Source organism: Diceros bicornis, chromosome 12, assembly GCF_020826845.1.
Source record: "Diceros bicornis minor isolate mBicDic1 chromosome 12, mDicBic1.mat.cur, whole genome shotgun sequence".
NCBI lineage: Eukaryota > Metazoa > Chordata > Mammalia > Perissodactyla > Rhinocerotidae > Diceros > Diceros bicornis.
This window is the reverse complement of record NC_080751.1, coordinates 30,701,676-30,723,407: the sequence shown is the minus strand read 5'-3', so window position 1 is coordinate 30,723,407 and position 21,732 is coordinate 30,701,676. Positions and strand designations below refer to the sequence as shown.

Below are 21,732 nucleotides of genomic sequence, written 5' to 3'. Positions count from 1 at the left end.
CCAGATCTGGTACTAAACCAGTCTATGAAGTTAATGTCACAGCAAAAAGGCAGAATGGCCTTGTCACTGTCATTTCATTCACTAAGTTTGTATATAAGGATGAAGACTGACTGATGTTTCTTTCTAAACAATAAAGAGCATTTTTCCATGACTCTCTCTATATGGACATGGCCTTGCCTTGGTTGTGCCATCTTGCTGACAGGGACAAGCAATAGCTCTGGCCTGTGGACCAGCTCTTCCCATCTGTAGATTCTCTTCTTTCATGAAGCTTTCCCTGCAAATTTGGCTCTTCTTCTGAACCCACAACAACCACATTTAATGCGCTGAGGGGTATGCCGAGATACATAAGAGATGGTTTTAACCCTTGAAATCTTATAGTCATTAAATGAGGTAATGTGTGATGATGTTCAGTAAGTTGCCATGCAAATGTAAGGCAATTTGAGCTGAACCTTGAAAGATGAAAAATGTATCTATGGTCTCTGATTGTGGAATAGTTTGAGCAAAGACACAGAGGTGTTTGTAATCAGTGGACACTCTTTTTGGTCCTTATTTTAAATGGCCTGAGCAATATTTGATACTGTTGACCACTTGCTTCCTCTCGAAGGGTTCTCTGGGCTTCTGGGACAACACATTTGATGGGGTTTTCTCCTGCTTTTCTGACAGCTCTTTTCAATCTCACCCCAGGTTTCTATGACCATATATATGCTGATGATGCCTCACCTGTGCCTCTAGCCAGGCTGTTGTCTTGAAGGTCAGACCTGTATATCTAATTGTCTGCTGTTCACACCCACATATTCATCTTACTTAAATACCTTCGGTCCAGCGTGTCCAAAACTGAACTCATTATCTTTTTCCCCAGGTCTGCATCTTCCTCAGTGTTTCCTATCTTAATGAATAATGTACATCTAGTTATTCAAGCCAGAAACATGGTATAATCTTTGACTCCTCCCTCCCCATAGCCTTCCGTATGATAAATGATCACACCCTTTATATTCTAGCTTCTTAATATCTCCTAAATCTGTCCGGGTCTCTCCGTCTCCATTGCCGCCTCAGCTCTCCATCATCTTTTGGTTGGATGACTGCAGTATCCATCTATCTTCATTCTTTCCTCCAGCTAATTCTTCTCTACCTTGTAGCCAGGGAAATCTTTCTAAAGCACAAATATGATCATTGTGTTGTTTCTTTCCTTAAAGCCCTCTGATAGCTCCTCTTTGCCCTAAGGATAGTGTCCAGATCCCTAAATAAGGCTACTCTCCTTTATTGTTCTGGCCCTATTGACCTCTCTTGCCTCATCTCTTGCCACCAGCACTCAAACTTCCTGAGCTTCAGACATTTTGAAGTGCACTTACAGTTCACTGACTCACCAGGTAAGTTTTCATATTTCCAGGACTATCTAACACTCTTCTCCCTTGCTCTTCCTCTGGTCTCAGCTGGGAAATCACTGTTCATACTGTATTCTAATGGCTGGTTTACTTGTCTATATCCCTTTAGGTCAGTCAGTACCTCTTATAGAGTCTGGAACAATTTAGATGTTCAGTAGATAATTTTTGGATGAATGAGTGAGTGCTAATGCACAAGGTGTCTTTAAGGAATGACAGATCACCCAGTTTGACTGGAATGCAGGATATATAAAGGACGGGAGTGAAAGATATGAAAGAAAGGTAGTTGGGTGTCTTAGATTGGGTTCCCTGAACAGAAATTCTGAGATAGAAGTTCAAGTGCAAGAAGTTTATTGGTGAATGCTCTTGGGGTCAACTCCTGTGAGGGACCCAGGGAAGCAGGGTATGGCAGAGGGAGAAGTTGAACTGAAATGAATTTGCAACAGGGCCCTCAGCTAATCCCACATGGCATACAAAAGATGGCATAACCCTACAAAGTTGTCCTGAATTGAGACAAAGGGGCTGGGCCTTTTTATTCTCATTGCAGTTAGTCATTAGATGTAGGATGCCACTGGAGAGGGGGCAAAACTTGGGCCAAACAGCTCCCTTTGGCCAAGGGTACTTTCTGGGGAAGAGTTCAATTATGATCTGTCAAAAGTCAACACTACTGGCAGTGGGGGAATGAATGCTTTGGTAGTAAATGGGGGTCTGGGTGGCACATTACAGTGTCCATGACACTAGGCCTAGTTTATGCCAGACTAAGGAATTTAAACTTTATTTGATAGGTCTTGGGATGCCAATGAAGGTGTTTACACAGAGAAGTAATGTGATTCATAGCTGTATTTAGGAAGATTAATCTGGCTAAGGTGTTTAGATTGGATCGGAGGTGGAGAAATTAGAGGCAGAGAAGGCAGTGAGAAACTTTTGAAATAGTCCAGGTGAGGAAATAAAGGCCTGAGAAAAGGTGTTGGCAGTGGAAATGGAAAAGGCAGGATTTTGGTTGCAAGAGATATGACAATGCTAGAATTCACAGGCCCTGAGGACTGATTAAATATGGGAAGTATGGAAGAGGAAGGAGACTCAAAGTTGATTTTAAGTTTTTAAACTTGGGTGAAATGTAAGAATGATGATGCTGGTAATAGAAATTTCAGAAGGATACAGGCTTGGTGGTAGATTTGTTGAATTTGCAGTATGGCTGCTACTCAAGTACAAGTAACCTTCAGGTGGCTGGGTGATTTTTCAGGAGGGCAAAATACACATAAATAAAAGTTATATAATGATATAAGGATGGTTGTACAGCATATAAATATTAAATGGATATATAAACAGTTAATGCTAAGGGAGGTCAGAGAAGAGAGAAATCACTGTGGCCAAGAAGTCTTCATGGAAGAGGTAGCATTTGAGTGAGATCTAGATGCAGGTGTGGGATCTATGATGGGGAAGGAGAGATAGGGAGGAAGGAATGATGACATTCTAAGTCGGGGGCAATGGTTTGAACAGAGGCAGAGAGGTAGGAATATACACTGCATGTTTAGGGGACCATGAGAAGATCAATTTGGCTAGAAGAGAGGATTCATTGAAGGAGATATTGGTTTAAAAAGTTGGAAAATTGATTGTGGGGGGCACTTGAATGACAGACTAAATGATAGGGAGGTTAGAGAAGTTCAGGAGATTTCTTGTAAAACCTTGCCTCTATTTCTGAAGTCTAATCCTATCTACTGCCTAATTGTGGGTCTCCACAATCCCACAGAACTAGAACTTTCCACTTGAAAGACATTCTCAGTTTTTTTTACATCAAAGTGGCTCTGATGTAGAAGACTACTAGTCATTGGCATTCTTTTTCATGGATATTATATGAAAACACATTAAAGGCAAGTCCAGCCTGCATGTGTCTCTGAGGCTTTTATATTCAGTCTTTGCTAAGCTTTCACGAGGCTCAAAGAATCTGCGGCCTAATTGGTCAGCTGGTTTACTGGCTCACCCTGAAAAGTAAATATTGTGTATCTGCAAGTGGAAAAATCAGTATGTGTAATCTAGCTGCCTAGTCACGCCTGCCCAAATGCTGTTGAAAACTTTGACCAAGGGCTATAAAACTGTCAAGACCTGGGGCCCAAGTTCTCTTCTACACCAAATAGCTCGTTATTGAAGCTATTGGGAAGATAACAGGGCATACGTTTGACTTGCTGGGATTCCTTATTTGCTACAGAAGCATCTGGCAGAGCTGAATAGTTTTGTATTACATCATTTTTCAATTCTTGTTTTTTATTTGTCTTCTAATTCAATTTATTTGACATTGAAACTTGCCCCACACTCTTCTAAGCATACTCATAGAATAAAAAGGCTATCGTGATATCAATGCAGTGACTTCAAAATGGAATCTTCAGATTGGCTCTTGGACTAGTAAAAAACAAAACAAAACAGAAATTTCTTTAGTGTCTTTGAGCAGATGTTTAATTTCTCCCTCCTGCAAGGTGATCATGGGCTGCTATGGGACATCCCCACTGCCATTTTGTGACATTTACAGCATCATTTCTTTTCTATTTTCTTTGCATAATTTCATTGCAGAGTGCTTGGAACATGTCTTCTGGAAAAAAAAAGAATTGCTACTGAAGGGACTTATTTTTTTTTTTTGGAACAGGAGTTGATAAATGATATGTGCTGAAGCCCCCCATTTACTTTTGGAGTGGCCTGCTAGATTTAGGACCAGCAATGGAGAGTATGCAACTGATGAGTATGCAATTGATGATGTACTTTCTGTTAAGGTAAGTGACCCAAGCATGTCTGTAGCTTTCCACATGGCTAATTGCATGAGCTTTCATTCAAAGGAAGAAAACATGTCAACTCTTGGGCAATTAAAAAAAAATCACCTGAGCATGTTATTAAGTTGCAACTGATATTCAACAGCTCTACATTAATCTCTAAGAAGTGAACAAAGGAGTATTTACTCTTTTTATCCATTGTTAACTTTGCACAATTGATTTTATTCTTCAATCCACAGAAATATTTACTGCCCTGTAAAGGTTTCTTTTTATATTTATATTTTATATTTAATAGTGTCCTTTAGATGTTTGATTTAAAGGAGGTACATTTCAGTGATCCAAAGAGGAATCACACATGGGTTGTATGTTGTGTTTTCAATTTTACATAGAAATCTTAATTGTTTAATGCCTTACTTACTCCACTTAGATCCTTCCTGAATCCAGACTAATTTTCAAGGCTGCCTTAGTCATCCCTAGTATAAACTTTTCATTTCCTGCCCATTTACCTTGGCTAGAGATGAAGAAGAGTCATTTCCAGACCCAACGGTGTGATGTTAGGGGTGCTGAGACTTTCTTATTTCCCGAATTAACTCTCATAAATAGTTTTTTATTAGTAATATTCCTTTAACAGGCACCAAAGATCTTAATGCCTTTTACTTACCCATGGTGTCTACTAGCCTCACCTCTGATAGACAGGGTTTTTGGTTTACTGACATGTTTTTAAAAAGAAGCACAGAAAATGTGAATGGCCATGTAGAATTAGCCACTAGCTAGTAATGAGGTGGTTAGGGCTATGGGCTCTGGAGTCAAACTGACTTGAGTTACAGACTTGGCTCCACTTGTGTGACTAGGGCAGTTTCTTATTTCTCCGAGACTCAGTCTCTTCATCTTTCAAATGGAATGGAAAATCTCATGTCATAAAATGAGGTATCTGTAAAGCACATAAAGTGTTTAGCACAGTGTGAGGCCACAGTGTATGGTATATAATAGTTGCTCAGTAAATGTTAGCTCTCATTATTACTATTTAAATGTCTAGGCATTGAAAATGCCTTTCTTGAAAAAGGCTAACACCGATTTGCTGACACTAAGCTATACCTTTAAGATGTTCAAAGGCATGCATTAGAGTTTCAACTAAGGCGCTAGCCGAAATCCCATCCTAGGAGATTAATGTGAACTGCCTGGCACCTGAATCGTTGCTGCTGAACTTCACTTAACACTTCTGAATCCAAACTGTTGCCACAGCTTTTACCTCTTGCATCTGCTTGTTTGACGTCTGGAACCTCTTGCCTTTGCTGTTGTGGTAGCCCAAGTCTGGCCTTTCCTCCTGATGCTCTCTTATCAGGAAATTTGGCCTTGTTATGCCGCGTCATCTACCTAGGCCTGACCCTCTGGCCTGAGTTCTATTTTTGACTTTGCTCTACCAAGTCAGCATTGATGGACCCATCCCGTGGGCTGCATATAGGACACCAAGATATTAAAGTCCTCAGTTAATGGGACTGATGGATTATATACTAAAACACTACTGAACAAGCACTCATACGGAAGATTCTGGTAGCTCGCTCCCAGATTTTCGACTGATCCCCCAGCTTTAGTTTAATGCCCATTTTGCTTAGGAAGCTTTAATATGGCCTGGCTGTGATTACCTGTCATATTTCCAAGTCTCCTATGGCTTTCTCAAGTTTGCTTTGAGTTTTTAAAAAAGAACTTTTTAATCTGATGTGAAACTCATTGTAAAAAATAATAATAATAAATTGCAGATATAGGAAAGTACAGAAAGGAGAATACAATATCTTTCAATCCTATTCCAGAAATAACTACAGTTAATATTTGGTGTACTTTCTTCTTTCTGTGCATATATTTATGTAATTGAGATAGCATCTCCTGCATTTTCCACTTAACACTACATCATAAACATCCCCCACTCCATAAAAATCTCGTTATAAACATTTTAATCACTGTATAATACTCTACCATGTAGATGTGCCATAGTTTTAACTTAGCCGTTCCCCCATTATTATACATTTAAACTGTCTTCATTTGTTTAGTTATTAGAAATGACACTAAAGTAATCATATTTGTGCATAAACATTTTTCTTATAAATTTAAAACTCTGTTCTAATACCTTTTTTTTTAAGAGTAAAAGAACAGTTTTCTTTCTGCCATCCTTGGACAAGGAGTGAGACAACAAGCCTAGTGAAACAACTAGGCTGAGCCAATGGTAGACACTTAAATATCTATTGAATGAATAAATAGGTATTGAAAAGGTGATTTTCCCTTATTAAAAGTGAATACATGGAACTAAGTAAGGGTTCTACTTACCCTTGAACACAAGAAGTACATTAAAAGAAGGGACATAGAGAAAAATAAGTGACACTAAAAATAAATCTGAGAGTTAGAAAGCTGTGCTCCAGTGGAACACTTCCATTCCAGAATAAAGAATATAGTCATTTTCTAGCCTCCCCATTGAGGCAGAGACTGGTAGCTAGTGACCAAACCCTTTTCAATCTTCTTCTTGAATACACAGCTAGACTCTATTTCTTAGCCATCCTCGCAAGTGTGGCCAAAGGAAGATGAGCCAGTTCTAGGCCTGCCCCATAAAAGGGTCTCGCCTTCTATCTGCCATTGATCCGTTTCTTGATATAGATGAGCACAGTGACCTTGGAAACCATCTGTTGAAGATGGTACAGCCCCCGGATGGAAGAAGCTTGGATTCCTGAATCTTTGCTGGGAACCAATTGCCTGCCTATTGGGTAATGGGAGCCAGAAACCTAGGCTCATTTCTGACATGTCCTTCTGCTTCACTCTCTACTTCCAATCCATCATTAAGTCCTTTATTTTGTCTCCTATATATATTGAATCTGTTCACGTCTCTTCATGCGCTCCACCAACACTTTTGTCCAAGTTAACATATCTTTCCTAGGCTGCTGGAATAGCCTTCTAACCTATACCCATCCTGGCCTCCTTTCAGTCTATTAAACTTGTTTTTCAGGGCCAGCCTGATAGTGTAGTGGTTAAGTTCACATGCTCTGCTTTGGCAGCCTGGGGTTCGTGGGTTTGGAACCAGGTGTGGACCTGCATGCCACTGGTCAAGCCATGGTGTGGTGGTGTCCCACATACAAATAGAGGAACATTGTCACAGATGTTAGCTCAGGGCCTCACTTCCTCACCAAAAAAAAAACTCAAACGAGCGAACAAACAAAAATTTGTTTTTCCTCTACTACCTACTTTGGTGCTGGATGCTATAGCACACATTATATTGTGATAGGACTCCTGGCCTTGAACCATTGTGCATGCTGTCAGGTAAGGTCAACACAGATTGTGGTAGGAATATTTCTAGAAGCTATTCCTATACCATACAGGAAGTGAAATTAACCATACATAGAAGTGACTGTGAATTATATAGATATATCCCACTAAACCCAAACTAAATGTATCCTCCTAACTAACTTCCCTGGGCTAGATTCCCAAAAATGGTTGTGACCACTCCAGTTCTATCTAACATGAGGAGAAGTGTGATGTGACAGGGTGGGGGGTGGGGGTGGAGACATAAGAAGAAAGAGAATTCCTAATCAAAACTGTATTACTTTTGCAGCTAAACTGTATTACTTTTGAAAATTTCACAGAAATAACATGACCATGTGAATACATTGCTAGGCTCCCTTCAGGGCCTTGGAAGGGACTGGTGCAAGGGAAGGGCCTTGAAGCTTTAGCTTCATTGGCTTCCCTGAAAATTTGCCTTTGAAAGGCAACCAATTTTATATAATACTCTGTAGTTGGACTTGTGATGTGATCTGGAATCAGATAGGCTCATGGTGTTAACTATATGATACCACTTTACATATCTTATGTGTCTTTGCATCTAATTCAGAACCATGTGTCTTGGACGTGGTTGGTGCCTGATTTGCTGAGTGATATGCTGAGAAGAAGAAAACTAGGGTAGAAGAGGAGGAAGAGAGAAAAAAAGATGGAGAACCAAAAGAAAAAGGTTAAGGAAGAGGTTCATGTGGTATGCAGCCATCAGGCTAGTTACACGTGTTTCAGGTGTCAGAGTCATCAGGCAGTGCGCTGACCTTGGTCAGTGGATCTTGATACCTGTTCCACATCCTCTCAGCCACATGAGTTTACTGAGAGCTGCAGCAGAAATTTCTATCTCACTGACAGCATCCCACAACAAGCCTCTGTCTCTCTTCCTCTCTGCCTGAGGGCTTTCTTCAGTGCCAGGGAGCTTGCCCTCCTTCAGGCAGTTATAAGCGGATGTGGCGTTTAGTGCCCCTGGGGGCAACCTTCACCACAGCGATGGGAGTTGGTAGATAAATGGCCCAGTCTATGCAGCTTCTGGTGAGATGCTTTTGAGGTGAGTTCCACATGATTTCTCAGAGGATCCTCAGAGGAACTGAGAGCCAGTTGCCCACAGACGTGACCCACTCATTAACACACTCATTTATTGGCATCTCTCCCTTCCCTGACTCATTTTCCCCACTTCCTAACCTGTGCTTCCTGAGTTACCTCTCAAACTACCCATGCTCAATTCTTGTGTCACGGACTGCTTTTGGAGCAACACAAACCAAGACACCTGGTTTAAGTCATGTACAAGTAATTTACCACTTAAAGAAACATAATCTAAATATTAAAATACAAGACAAAGAATACAGTTTTTAAAGGAAATAAACAATCTGGAGATACCCAAATAACTCAAAAAAATTATTTATTTGTGTTATATGCATCTGTTTAAAAATAATGCTGCGATTCTGCAGAAACTAATTTAATTTCTATGGGAAGATAAAAAAGAACTGAATTATTGCATTCAGGTCTTTAAAATTCTCTTGCATTTATATTCCAGCTCTGGCTTATTAAAGTGGTCTGTGCTCTATTAACATACATGTGCTTACAATATAAACAGCTAACTAGACATCTGTGTTGACTACATATAAATGGCAGTTAACTTTTTGCCTTGTTTCTGTTCAACGATCTTGATATTTTAGTCTGCTGGCCAGATGAAACAAGATTGGTTTTTTGGTACCAGATGTGTCACAGTTTGGGTTTGCATTTTGCAGGTGCTCCCCCCAGCTGTGAAGATGGAAACTTGCCATATTTCTGAGATGATGATTTGGGATAGAAATAAAAGTGTGTTAAAAATAATTCGACATATTAATGGAGGGCTTTGTCCCTTGTGGGCTTCTTATACATAACCTATGAGCAGACCAGCAGCTGTTCTATATTTTAAAAGAAGAGTTAGAAAGTTAGAAGCATACATGGCTATTCAAAACATAAGCAACTGCTTGGAGTCATGGAAACAAGATTCAGCAATAAACTTGTATTTGTGAAGCTTCCCAAAAAATAATAATCCCACTGAGCTGTGTTCAGGTGGTCTTGGGGTATTGAACAATCTATTTCCATTGTTTGGATTCACTAAATCATCTTCCTTGTAGAGGCAGAGTGGTAAAGATGACTATATTAGATATCGGGATTGGTTTCTAGCTGATTTCTACCCTCCAATTTTTATATTTTTTAATCACAATAAAAAACAACACCCCTAACTGTTTTTGCCATTTTCACTTAAAGATATTGTGAAAGAACTAAAAGCCCCATTGAGGACTAAGTTGTTAATAAAATGTGGAGTCTTATCTTATTCCGGGCCTCTAAAGCAAGAATCCTTTCAATGATGATGTTCATTGTTCGCCCCTTCAAAAATCACCTTATGAATATTAACCACTGTCAAGGAATGGGAGTAATATTTACACTAATCACTTCCCTTATTCTAATCCTGTGGAAGGAAGGACTCTGTAAGCCTTTTGGTCCAGCTTCTGAACCAGGAGCATATTAGCCCCACTCCATCTTCACCACTGTTGCTCTAAAGCTCCCCCGTGCAGAGAGCTCCATTTGGATCTTTAATAATAGGCTCTTTTTCTTTTGGAAATTGCTGTCTTCTCAAGTATAATACGGTTTACATGATTGGTCCTTGAGTTTCAGTTTCTAGAATTCAAGAGTATTTTGTGTAACACAGTTACTTCTGCCTCTTTGGAGTTTTTAAACAGAACAAATCAGCTAAAGTTTAAGAGAGTAAATCAGAACAGGTTGGTATCTGTGTTATTTCAACCCGACTGTATGTGACAGCAGCAGTGCCAACTGGTTATGGCAACCAGCAAGACTGGTCCACGATTTGGGGTGGACACTTTGCAGGAAGAAGCTTGGAAGGAAAGGGATTATTTGTTGTTGATGAAGTTTGGAGTATGGCCAATGAAAAGAGCACCAGTCTAAGTCACAAGACCTGCATTCTAGGCACAGTTTTCTTGCTCAACAGACTGTGACCTTGATCAAGTCTTAAAAATAAGATGGTTTGAGTAGGTGACATCTAAGTTCAGAATCCTATTATTATTAAAAAGAAGCGTATGTAATAGAAGATTTTGTTTTTGGAGGGGAAGGAGATTGCAAGTTGTCAAAGAAACTATTTAAGAGGGAAATTTGGCAGTGGAAGGGAAGTTATTCTCCTTTTGAAAAGTCTTAACAAACAAGAGGCCTTTCCTAACCACTATCAGAAAATAACTCTGTCTAGTCAGAAAGCATGGAAGTCTCAGAGCCCAGGTACGGGTATTAGAATGGTGAGGTGATGGAAACGACTAGTTCAGTCCTCATTATGGAGGCTTACTGAGTAAGAACCTATGCATTTCCTTCGAAGCATGTTTGGAAGCGTGGGAATCCATGGCTGGACATTTTTCACTGACAAAACAAGCTAAATGACTTTCAGTTTAACATGAGTAATCATATTTCAGTTAATATCAGTGGAAAGGAGCAAAAACATGCATAATTTTTGTGTGTGTGTGAGGAAGATTAGCCCTGAGCTAACATCTATTGCCAATCCTCCTCTTTTTTTGCTGAGGAAGATTGGCCCTGGGCTAACATCCGTGCCCATCTTCCTCTACTTTATATGGGACGCCACCACAGCGTGGCTTGATAAGCCGTGCATTGGTCCGTGCCTGGGATCCAAACCTGCGAACCCTGGGCCCCCAAAGCAGAGCATGTGAACTTAACTGCTACACCACCAGACCAGCCCCCCAAAACATGGATAATTTAACAGAGTGAATACTAAAGAAAATTTATTTTGAATTGTAATTTTAAAAATTTATGGGTAAATTGGGTTATTTCTCATGTCCTTGGCCCCAATAATGAACCCATATTGTGAAGACCTGTTTTTGGGTGAGAACTATTAGTTTTCTCTTTCACCAATGTCCAATACTTTTCAACAGCCACTGCATACAAAGAATACTCAGTAGCTTTCAAAAATTTGGCAAAGAGAGCCATCTTTTCTCTGAGTGCAGATCTAGGTAGGGATTAGTTATAGTTTTTAAAGCTGGAAAAACACTTTGTTTCAGTATCCCAGTTTTATGGTTTCTTTAGAAACCAAATGCCCAAGAAACTAAGTCTCATAACTGGTTAGTGTTAGAAGTGAGACTAGAACCCTGGTTCTTCTATACTACATCAGGCTGTTAGATGTTAGAAGGGATTACCTTAGAAGTTAGTTAATAAATGTTTGCTGCTGAATAATAATAACTCTCACAATGAATTATTCCTGTAATTCCCATCTATGGGAGTTAGTTTAAATCAGTGATTCTAATGGAGGAGACGGGGAGGGAGTCATGTGTAGTTTGAAAACAAAGCAGGGCTTTGTCTTACTGCTTTGGTTTGTTTTTAGTGATGATATTTACTTTATTTTGAATTTCAAATTACATTAAAAGAGAGCATGAGATTTTTGTTTACTGAGGACCTGTAAAGGATCTCATGTGTTAGCTTTTCAAAGTTCTTTCCAGGATTTTGTTTCTGTGAATGAAAAAAAGACTTTTTTTTTTTTTCACTTGCTATCCTTTTTAGTTAAAAATGAAACTAGGGGCTGGCCCGGTGGTGTAGTGGTTAAGTTCACATGCTCCACTTCGGTGGTCCGGGGTTCCTGGGTTCAGATCGCGGGTGTGGACCTACACACCGCTCATCAAGCTATGCTGTGGTGGCATCCCACACACAAAATAGAGGAAGACTGGCACAGATGTTAGCTCATTACAATCTTCCTCAAGCAAAAAGAGGAAGATTGGTAACAGATGTTAGCTCAGGGCCAATCTTCCTCAACAACAACAACAACAACAAAAAGCAAAAAACAAAAAAACCCAAAAAACCCACAAAACTAAAAGTGGGTGATTTAGGCTGTGAAATTTGTGGATGAATAGTCTCGGAATCAGTTTCCTTTTTGACACTCAAGATCAAAAGAAATTGCAGGTGAAAACAACCCATTAACTGATGTTCATCAACTGATGAATGGATAAACAAAATGTGGTATATCTATACAATGGAATATTATTTAGTCTTAAAAAGGAATGGAATACTGATACATGCTGCAACATGGCTGAACTTTGAAAACATTATGCTAAGTGAAAGAAGCCAGACACAAAAGGCTACCTATTGTTTGATTCTATTTGTATAAAATGTCTAGAATAGGCAAATCCATAGAGACAAAAAGTAGATTAGTAGTAACTGCCACCAGGGCTTGTGGGAGGGGGGATGGGGAATGATTGCTAATAGGTTTGGGGTTTATTTTTGAGTGATAAAAATGTTATGGAACTAGATAGTAGTGATATTGGGATAACATTGTAATATACTAAATGCCATTGAGTTATACACTTTAAAATTGTGAATTTTATGTGCGTTTTACATAAAAGAAAAAGTAATTGCACCAGTGACACTTCAATATATTTACTTTTTCCATGTATCTATGATTTGTGAATAGGACTAGGCTTTGGGATAAAAGGGAAACCATCTTGTTGGCAGATAATGGCTTCTGTAGGTCCAGAATATATGTATAAAGTATATTATTATTATCTTATTATTATAAATAATATATAAATTATTATATATAATATATAATATATATAAATATATATACATAATATATATGTAAATATATATTATATATTATTACTATATTTTATTATATATCTTATATCATTATATTATATATTATTACATATAAATATATAACATATAAATTATATTTATATAATTACTATAAAATATATAATGTATTATATATAATTACTATATTAAATATATGATATATAATAAAATAATAATATATATAATTATATAATAACATATATATGCTTAGAGGTAGAGGTAGAAGGTCAGGGCTTATGTATAAATATTTCAGAGTTTCCTGTTTCTTCTACAATCCTCTGTGAGGTGTAGATAAGACCCTGCCTACTTGTTTGAGAGTGAAAAATCTGTTGAAAGACGGTCTTAGGCTTTTCTTTTTTTTCTTTTTTTTTGTGAGGAGATCAGCCCTGTGCTAACATCCGCCAATCCTCCTCTTTTTTTGCTGAGGAAGACGGCCCTGGGCTAACATCTGTGCCCATCTTCCTCCACTTTATATGGGACACCGCCACAGCATGGCTTGCCAAGCAGTGCGTCGGTGCGCGCCCGGGATCCGAACCAGCGAACCCCAGGCCGCCGCAGCGGAGCGTGCGCACTTAACCGCTTGCGCCACCGGGCTGGCCCCACTTTTCTTTTTTTTTTAACTCTTACCATTCCCAGGTCTGACTTGAGAATTGTGTCTGTATGTGGAAAAATCACTAGATTGATTAAAAATGAAAATTTTAGATCAAGCCTTAATTTATCTGGACTGTAAGTAATCATGTGGAGGGAGTGACAGGAACGCACTCAGCAGTCCTGCTGTATTGTGGCTGGTTGTGTACTCTGCTTCCTTGCCTAGCCCTTGGTTAGACCCATTCTCTCATCACCGTTTCTATGCCCCTGTAACCTTTAAAAGCCCATCCCCTGCTTACTCCCACAGAAATTTATGTTTTGTTCCTTGATCTCTTGGTGAACTTTCTTTTTGACAATTACTGCACAGTCAACTCTTTGAGAAACATTTGTTTCAGTGGCAAGGTTACCTGGTGTCAGAGGTTATTCATATGTGCTTTGAAACTGGATTTAAGAGAAAATTGGTTGCACGCCTTTTTGTGGCATGATTTTAACAGTCCATTTATTTCCTTATCTCCTAGGTTATTTATTTTTTAAAATGTCAAAGGGTCATTCTTGCTTTGGCAGCTATAACTAATTTTTTCCCAGACACAAAAATTATATTGGCTCTTATTGGCTACGTTAAAAAAACCTCCAATGATTGGGTGATCCTCTAAAAGAATATTTATTTTTATTTAAAAATATGATACATCAAAGTGAAGCAGTTACATTTTAAACAAATAAGAAGACATAAAACCTTTTCATAGAATTGCGAGGGAGGGTAATATGCTTTAGTTCATTATCACTCTGTTTGCCAGGAATAAGAACCATCACCATTTTCTTCCTCTGTGAGTGTCAAATATAATGATGAGAAAATTCAACTATAAGTTAGTGAAGTTTTAGGGTTTTAATTTTATTCAGAAATTAAAACTTCTTCAGTAAAATACCTTTTTTCATTTCGCTCCACATCTTGTGCAAGTTCTAAATTCACGGATGTTATGACATTTACTGAGTGTTATCGACTGAGTGTTTGTGTCCTCCCAAAATTCATATGTTGAAATCCTAACTCCCAATGTTATGGTATTAGGAGCTGAGGCCTTGGGGAGGTAATTAGGTCATGCGGGTGGAGCTGTCATGAATGGGATTTGTGATTTTATAAAAGAAAACCCTGAGAGCTCTCTAGCTCTTTTTCTGCCATGTGATGATACAAGTCTGAAACCCAGAAGGCGGCTCTCACCAGAACCTGACTATGCACTCTGATCTCAGAATTCCAGCCTCCAGACTGTGAGAAATAAATTTCTGTTTTTCATAAGCCACCCAGATACAGTATTTTGTTATAGCAGCTCAAACTGACTCAGACACTGAGTTTGCTTCTTTAGGTCAACTCCAATGTGGTTTAGAAAGAATTTGTTTTCTCACCTTCTCCCTGTAGATTTCTCAATATAATAATTTTCTAGGGAATGCCTTATTCATTTTGGGTATTTTGCTTACTGTTTTTTTACATTCATAATCAAAAATTTCTGAAAAATTTAAAATATCCTACAGAAACCAGCATATTATACAATAATGATTTATTACTGTGTAATAAACAACCACGTTTAGACTGATCATAAAAATAAAACCCAAAACAAATATGGTAGATCCTCATTTTCTAAAGAAATATATCTTTATTGACTTTTTCCATTTTCTTACAAAGCAGTTAAAAAACTCATTCTTGAACTTGCATGCTATTCAATGTTAATGATGGCTGCCTCCTTATGAGACTGTCAGTGGAGCTGCAGTAAGTTTCCTTAAGCACCACAGAAAATAATCATTGCTTGGTCCCACTTTTACAGAAAAGAATCCAAGTTTCACCGGATAGAGTATGCTTAGCTCTCTTGAAGAAGACCAGTTTAGTGGATTAATGTCTAATTTACATACAATAATAAAAACAAACTTTGAATCTTTACAGATTAAATGCCCCTTCATACCATGGTGTAATTGTTTGAATTATTGGTGAGTGTACAGTATATAGATGTAGATGTACTAGATATGTCTATAAATAAAATAGTGCTTTAAGGTAACAATATTCTTTGGCTGATTTAAAGGCCTATAGTGAACTCTTTAAAAGACTAAAATGCAAATGGCCCCACTATTATTGTCAGTCTTAACACTGAGCTTGTGCGGAAGGTTCCTAAACTGTTGACTGTCAGCATCTCCAGGTCCACGATATATTCTCTTGGTCCTGATAGCGACTTCACCAGCACAAGCATTGCACTTACAGGACTTGTTTGCTAAAATAAAAGAAAAAAGAGGGAGGGAGAGAATAATTTTTCTTGGATTGGAGTTTCCATTATTTGTGAGTATACCTCCTATAAGAATTTCGGGGGACAATTTTGAGGGTGGGATAAAAGTCACTACTTAATTCCTTCTTTGTTCCACCCTTTCTTGGTTCTATCCCTTGTCTACGCGTAGTCATTAGTTCCAAGTTATAGGGACTTGCTTTTTTGATAGTTCTTTGTTTTCTATTCATCCCTCTCTGTTACTGTTTCTCTTCACTTTTATTGAATAGTTCTAGTCTTTATAGAGCCTGGAGTTCAGATGAGAATCTGATAATTTTTGGACTGGTCAACAAAAAGTTGTCATCTTTCATTCTCAACATTGTGCAACTGTTTACATTCTAGAAGATGAAGAGACATGTAAATAGTTAATTTCAATAGAATGTGGCAAATGCTAAGATATAAGGGGACATGCAGGATATGTATGAAGATACATAAAGGTGTATATACATACTGAAAAAGAGGAGGGACCCCGAAGCATTGAGGGAAGGCTTTTGAATGCCTGAGGAGAGTCGCCAGGAAAAATGGAGGTTTTGTAAAGAAGTACATTCAGGAGAACTGGATGCAGTTTCTAGTTCTTCATATTGATGACGAATGTGATGGGTGCTAGAGAGTGGGGGCAGATGAGATTGGAGGGGCAGGTAAGTAGATGTGTGAATCTGAATGCCAAGGAGAGCACAGGGATAGAGAAGTGGATTAGGGTTTAGCAATCACTTCAATAGGCAGACATTAAACCAAGAGAGAGAATATATATGTGATAAGGCTGGGCCTGGGAGAAGTTAATATTTAAGGAGTCGGCGGAGGAGAAACCACTGAAGGAAGCTGAGAAAAAATAGATGATTAAGTAGAAAGGAGATGAGTGGCCAGCAGTGACCAATAGAGCAGGGGAGGCTGAGGGTGACTGGAACTGAAAAAATGCCCTCTGGATTTAGCAGTATGGATGTTATTGGTGGCTTTTTTCCAGAGCAACTTCAGTCACTCCTCTGTCTTCTGTTCCCACTACTAAAGTGAGAAGGCAGAGACCGTGATTACAGACTGTGCTTTAAGAAGTTTGGTGGGGAAGGAAGAGGAGAGGGCAACATCTAGAGGAAGAAACAAGTTGAATATGTAGAAGGTAGAGGGGTGTCTGATGGAACAAGTTTCCAGAGGAGATGGTGTGAAGAATACAGGTGATAGGTTGGCCTTGATTGACAGAAGTGAAATCATGTCTTTGGCAAACTCAAGGGAGGAGGTAAAAAGGGGGACACATGGACTTAAGTTTGCAGAGGGTGGGATGCCTGTTCAGGTAATTGCCTGTTGGTGTCAGTGGTTTAGAGTAGGAGGTGAGGTCACCTACTGAAAATGAAGGGTATAAGGACTTAAAAGAGTGTGGGGACATTTGTGATCAGGGGCTGAAGAGAAGAAATAAAAGAAAGTAATAGGATTGTTCAACATACTGAGGACACATCTGAAATTGGAGACTTATAAGTACCAATTTGTGCTGACAAGCTGGGTATGAAAATAGATATGGATTATGGGATTGATCCAGGGTTCCTGGACAGGGAGTTGAGGTGCTGGTAACAGAGTAGTTCAAGGGTTTACCAAGCAGTTGATAGACTGGAAGAAAAGGGGGGGTGAGGGGTCAGAGGACTAGCATCACTTGAAGGTGAAGGGCAGATAGAGTGAGAGTGAGAGCATGAGAGAGGGGAAGGAGAGTCAGTCATTGAGTGGGTCACTGGAGACTAAGATTCTGATACGGAACTATTCTGAATGATAACAAAGTCCAGGGTGTAGCCATGCAAGTTGGTGGCAGAGTGGCATGAAGCTGAAGGTCATGGGAGATGAGATGGCCAGGGAATGGTAGGCTAAGGTACTGGATGATTATGATAGCGCCCAGATCAGGTTACAGAAAGGAAAACTCTCCATAATCTAACCTCTCTTTATCCCAGGCCCTTTCCTCTTCTCAGTGATCTCACCCATTCCCTATACACTCTTCCTGAGTGATCTCATCCATAGCCATGGCTTCAGTTATCACGTATTGGCCAGTGACTTGAAAGTCTGTATTTTGAGTTCCAAGCTCCCTTATCCAATTCTCTACTTATCTCTACTTGGATGTCTCATGAGGACCAGGACTTAATATGTCCAAACTGAACTCCTCACCTTCCTCTCCACAGTGGTTCCTTCTTCCTTAACTCAGTAAATGGCACCACCATTTACTGTTGCTCAAGACAGAAACTTGGAAGCTATCCTTGATGCTTCCTTCTCCTCCATCTCCCCATAGAAAATGGATTACTAAGTCATATACTTCTTCCTATATCTTCATAAGTTTGTCTACTTCTTTTGGACTCACTGCTACCATCCTAGTCCCCCATCTCTTGAACTACTTATTGGTCTCTCCATTTCTATTCTTGCCCAACTCTAATCCAGGGTTTATAGTGTAGCCAGGCATCATTTTAACATGAAAATCTGATAGCGACTCCTCTACTTGAAACCCTTAATACGGTCTGTAAGGCATTGTGTGATCTAGGCCCTGCTCATCTCTCCAGGCTCCTCTCAAGCCACTCTGCCTGTAGCACTTGGAGTTCAAGACCAACTGGACTGCTTTTTATTCCTTCCATTTGCTAGTCTCTAATTTCTAGTCTTCAGCTTAAATCCACTTCTTCTGGGAGGCTCCCAGACCACTCCTGTCTTGGTTAGGTCGATTTGTTCTGCACTCATGAGCAACTTGCAACTCTCCGTTGTAATACTCAGCATTCTTGTGAGCACCTGTTCAAAATCTTGACTATAAGCTCCACTGGGGCAGGCTTGGTTTTATTCACTGTTGTGTCTCTAGGACCTACCGTGGTGCGTGCCCCTTGTAGGCAATAGTTGTAGGTAATGTACCTTGAAGGTGTTGACTGAATTCATTCATTCATTTAAAAATATTTTTTGAGCACCTGCTATGTGCCAGGTACCATTCTATATGCTGAGGAAGAAGAATGAACAGACAGGTAAAGTCTCTGCTCTCATTACACTCACACTCTAGTGGGCAACATAGAGTGATGAATACTATGTAAGGTGGTGATAAGGGTTATGAAGAAAAATAAGGCTCAGTAAGAGAGGACAGATACTGGGTGGTGTGGGGGGATGATACTCTACCTTCAATTTCATATACTACTTCTTTACAATGTGTCCCCTTTTCTAGGGAAGAAGGTTTTCTCAGTATGCTCCCAAAAGGAATATAAATAAAATCCTATATCCCACAGATCTTTTCAAGGATCAGGTCTAGTCTCATGACCATCAAGAAACATTCTTTGACTATTCCAGCCCACATTAATTCTTTGATGTCTTGGACCATGGAATTAAACACAAAACTGTCCCCTTCTCTTTTTATAAATGTTAACTTCTGCCACACAGTAATATTTAAAGCTCTTTGAAATAAGGAACTGTGTATTTCATGCACCTAGCATGGAGCTGAGCATACGGTGGGTGCTTAATTAAGGCCTTTGATTTATTCTTATGCATTAAATGCCCCCTGCACAGGTGGAATTTCAGTGGTGACATTTTGTAGGATTTGATCTGACTACTTTTTGAATTATGTGATAAGAAATAGTCTTGAAATATCTTTTTATTTCAAATAGTTTTTTGTTTTTAAACAATTTAATATTATTTAACTCTGGGATTATCAAAATTGGCAATGTTTTATATCATTCATGAGAAAAAAGGATTTTACTTGAGAAAAACACTGTATTTATATTTGAAAATATCAAGTCAATAAATGCACTGATATACTTTTAAAATGCCATGTTTATTGCAAGGAAAAATACATGCTGGAACTTTGCTTTGTTGATTCTGCTAGGAAATTTTATTTTCTTAAATTATGGCTAAGAGTTCAAAATGGAAAATTATTTTTAAAGAAGATTTTGAGATGAACCTATTTTATTGCCATGGGTTACAAATAATGTTATTTGTTTGGGCTAGAATTATTAAATTGATATTATCTGAACTGTGTGAAATTCATTTATAGAAAACTTCTTATAAATATCTAATATATCTCAAATTTAAAGATCAAATGTTAAAGAAGTTTATTCTTAGCTACTAGAAAAAAAGAATAGTAATAGATTGTATTTTGGGTTGGGTTTTTCTCTTCAGAAGTTGGTCATGAGAAATTAATCATTTCTAATTTACTGGCAAAGAAACAGAATCACATAATTCTGGAGCTGGAAGAGAACTTAATATATCAAGGAACAGGATAAACATGTAAACATTAAAAATCTGTAAACTTTACCACAAGGATGAATTTCCCAATTAACTTTTCATATTCTCAAAATGAAATATTGACTTTAAAATTTGATTAAAAATGAAAAGTGCCCAAAGGAATTTTGAGAAAATTGTAACTGGATGAATAACATCCTTAGCATGAAACAGTTACCGTAACCTTGCAAACTGCTTGGTGGGGTGCCATCATTTTCACATGAAGTGGTGAGCCTTATTTAAAGTATGTTAGAATTTTAACCTAAAATGAACTTGCTGTGATTTTGCAGGGGGGGAGGGGGTGCTGGAAGGCTGAGGCACTGGAGTCAGGGAGATCTGCTTGGAAGCCCTGGGAGGGGTTAGGGAGGTGCTAAGAGCCAGTTTAATGGAAGAGAGACAGAGGCACGGGGAAGCAAAGATAACCCAGGAGACACTGTGAAGAAAGAAATGGCAGAATTCAGAGAAAGATTTCATATAGGCAATGAAAGAAAGGGAAAACTCAAAGGTGACTTCACATTGTCTGCCTGAAAGGTTGCAAGAATGGTGCAACTACTGACACATATCGTGCAAGGGGTTGGGGTCATTTCTCAGAGACTTCCGGGTTTTAGTTTTGGTGCAAATGTAAATAATCTTGGGAATGTAACAATAAGGAATTCATGGTTTTTACAAAGCATTCCAAGAATTATTTTTTTCTCTGTACAATTAAATAACTATCACTGATTTGTGGTATCTATTTGGTGTGTGTATGTTTGTGTAGGCTGTGTGTTTTGGTGGTCACACACAACTCCATTAGAGTCTGCAACTTGGTATCTGAGTGACTTTAGAGAAGCTACTTAATCTCTCTCTGTTTTACTTTTCTCTTCTGTAAAAAATGGAGATAAATATTAATATCTGACAGTGTTACCAAGAGGATTAAATGAGGTAATGCACACAGGAAGGCCATACACAATGTCTGCACACAAAAACTCTTTAAATGTTAGCTTTCTTTCCATGTGAATACTAACAAACAACAACAACAACAACAAACTTGAACCTCAACAGCTAAGGCTGCCCTCAGGATACTTACTCTTAGGTAGAACTCTCCATTTTCATTTCCAGATTTAATCCGAAAAGTATTGATAGTGTTGGCATAAATAGTTGTGGCCTGTATCTGGAAGATGTCTGATGGCACAGACCTATCAGATCGGATGCTCATGTATTTGTAGACTATGGACTGGGGAAGTTCTCGGCACACCGCATTTGATACTGGGCAAACACATCGGCTGCAGAGACAAACAAAAATATTCACCAGTTTGGTTTGGTAAGACCAGAAGAGTCTCACCTTCAAAAGTTCTGATTTTTCTTACTTCTCTGATGTTAGAACGTAAGGATCTTGACAAGGATTTCGTGGGTAACAACGGAAGCCGCCATGATAATTCCAACACATTTCATCTTCCCGACATTCGTTTGTGGTCTCACACTCATTTATATCTGTAGAGACATATAGTCAAAGAGTTTACTGATCTAAGTAAATTGTATAAGTGGCCGATTCAGGTTTGCAAAGAAAGGTGTGTGGGAATCTGG

The 21,732-nt window shown here is 38.8% G+C and overlaps 1 protein-coding gene and 1 long non-coding RNA gene across 2 annotated transcripts in view; one reads left to right on the top strand and one right to left on the bottom strand.

Moving 5' to 3' along the window:
• The window catches only part of LOC131411953 (uncharacterized), a 198,955-nt gene that overhangs the window by 161,539 nt on the left and 15,684 nt on the right, over positions 1-21,732 (top strand). The window contains exon 4 of the long non-coding RNA XR_009221678.1: positions 4,018-4,141. This is a non-coding gene — a long non-coding RNA (uncharacterized LOC131411953). The remainder of the gene's footprint in view (positions 1-4,017; positions 4,142-21,732) is intronic.
• The window catches only part of EFEMP1 (EGF containing fibulin extracellular matrix protein 1), a 58,209-nt gene continuing 51,752 nt past the window's right edge, over positions 15,276-21,732 (bottom strand). The window contains exons 9-11 of the mRNA XM_058551203.1: positions 21,516-21,639; positions 21,236-21,431; positions 15,276-15,912 (exon numbers count right to left, since the gene is read on the bottom strand). Coding sequence (XP_058407186.1) covers positions 15,751-15,912; positions 21,236-21,431; positions 21,516-21,639 — 482 coding nt within the window. The 3' untranslated portion in view covers positions 15,276-15,750. The remainder of the gene's footprint in view (positions 15,913-21,235; positions 21,432-21,515; positions 21,640-21,732) is intronic.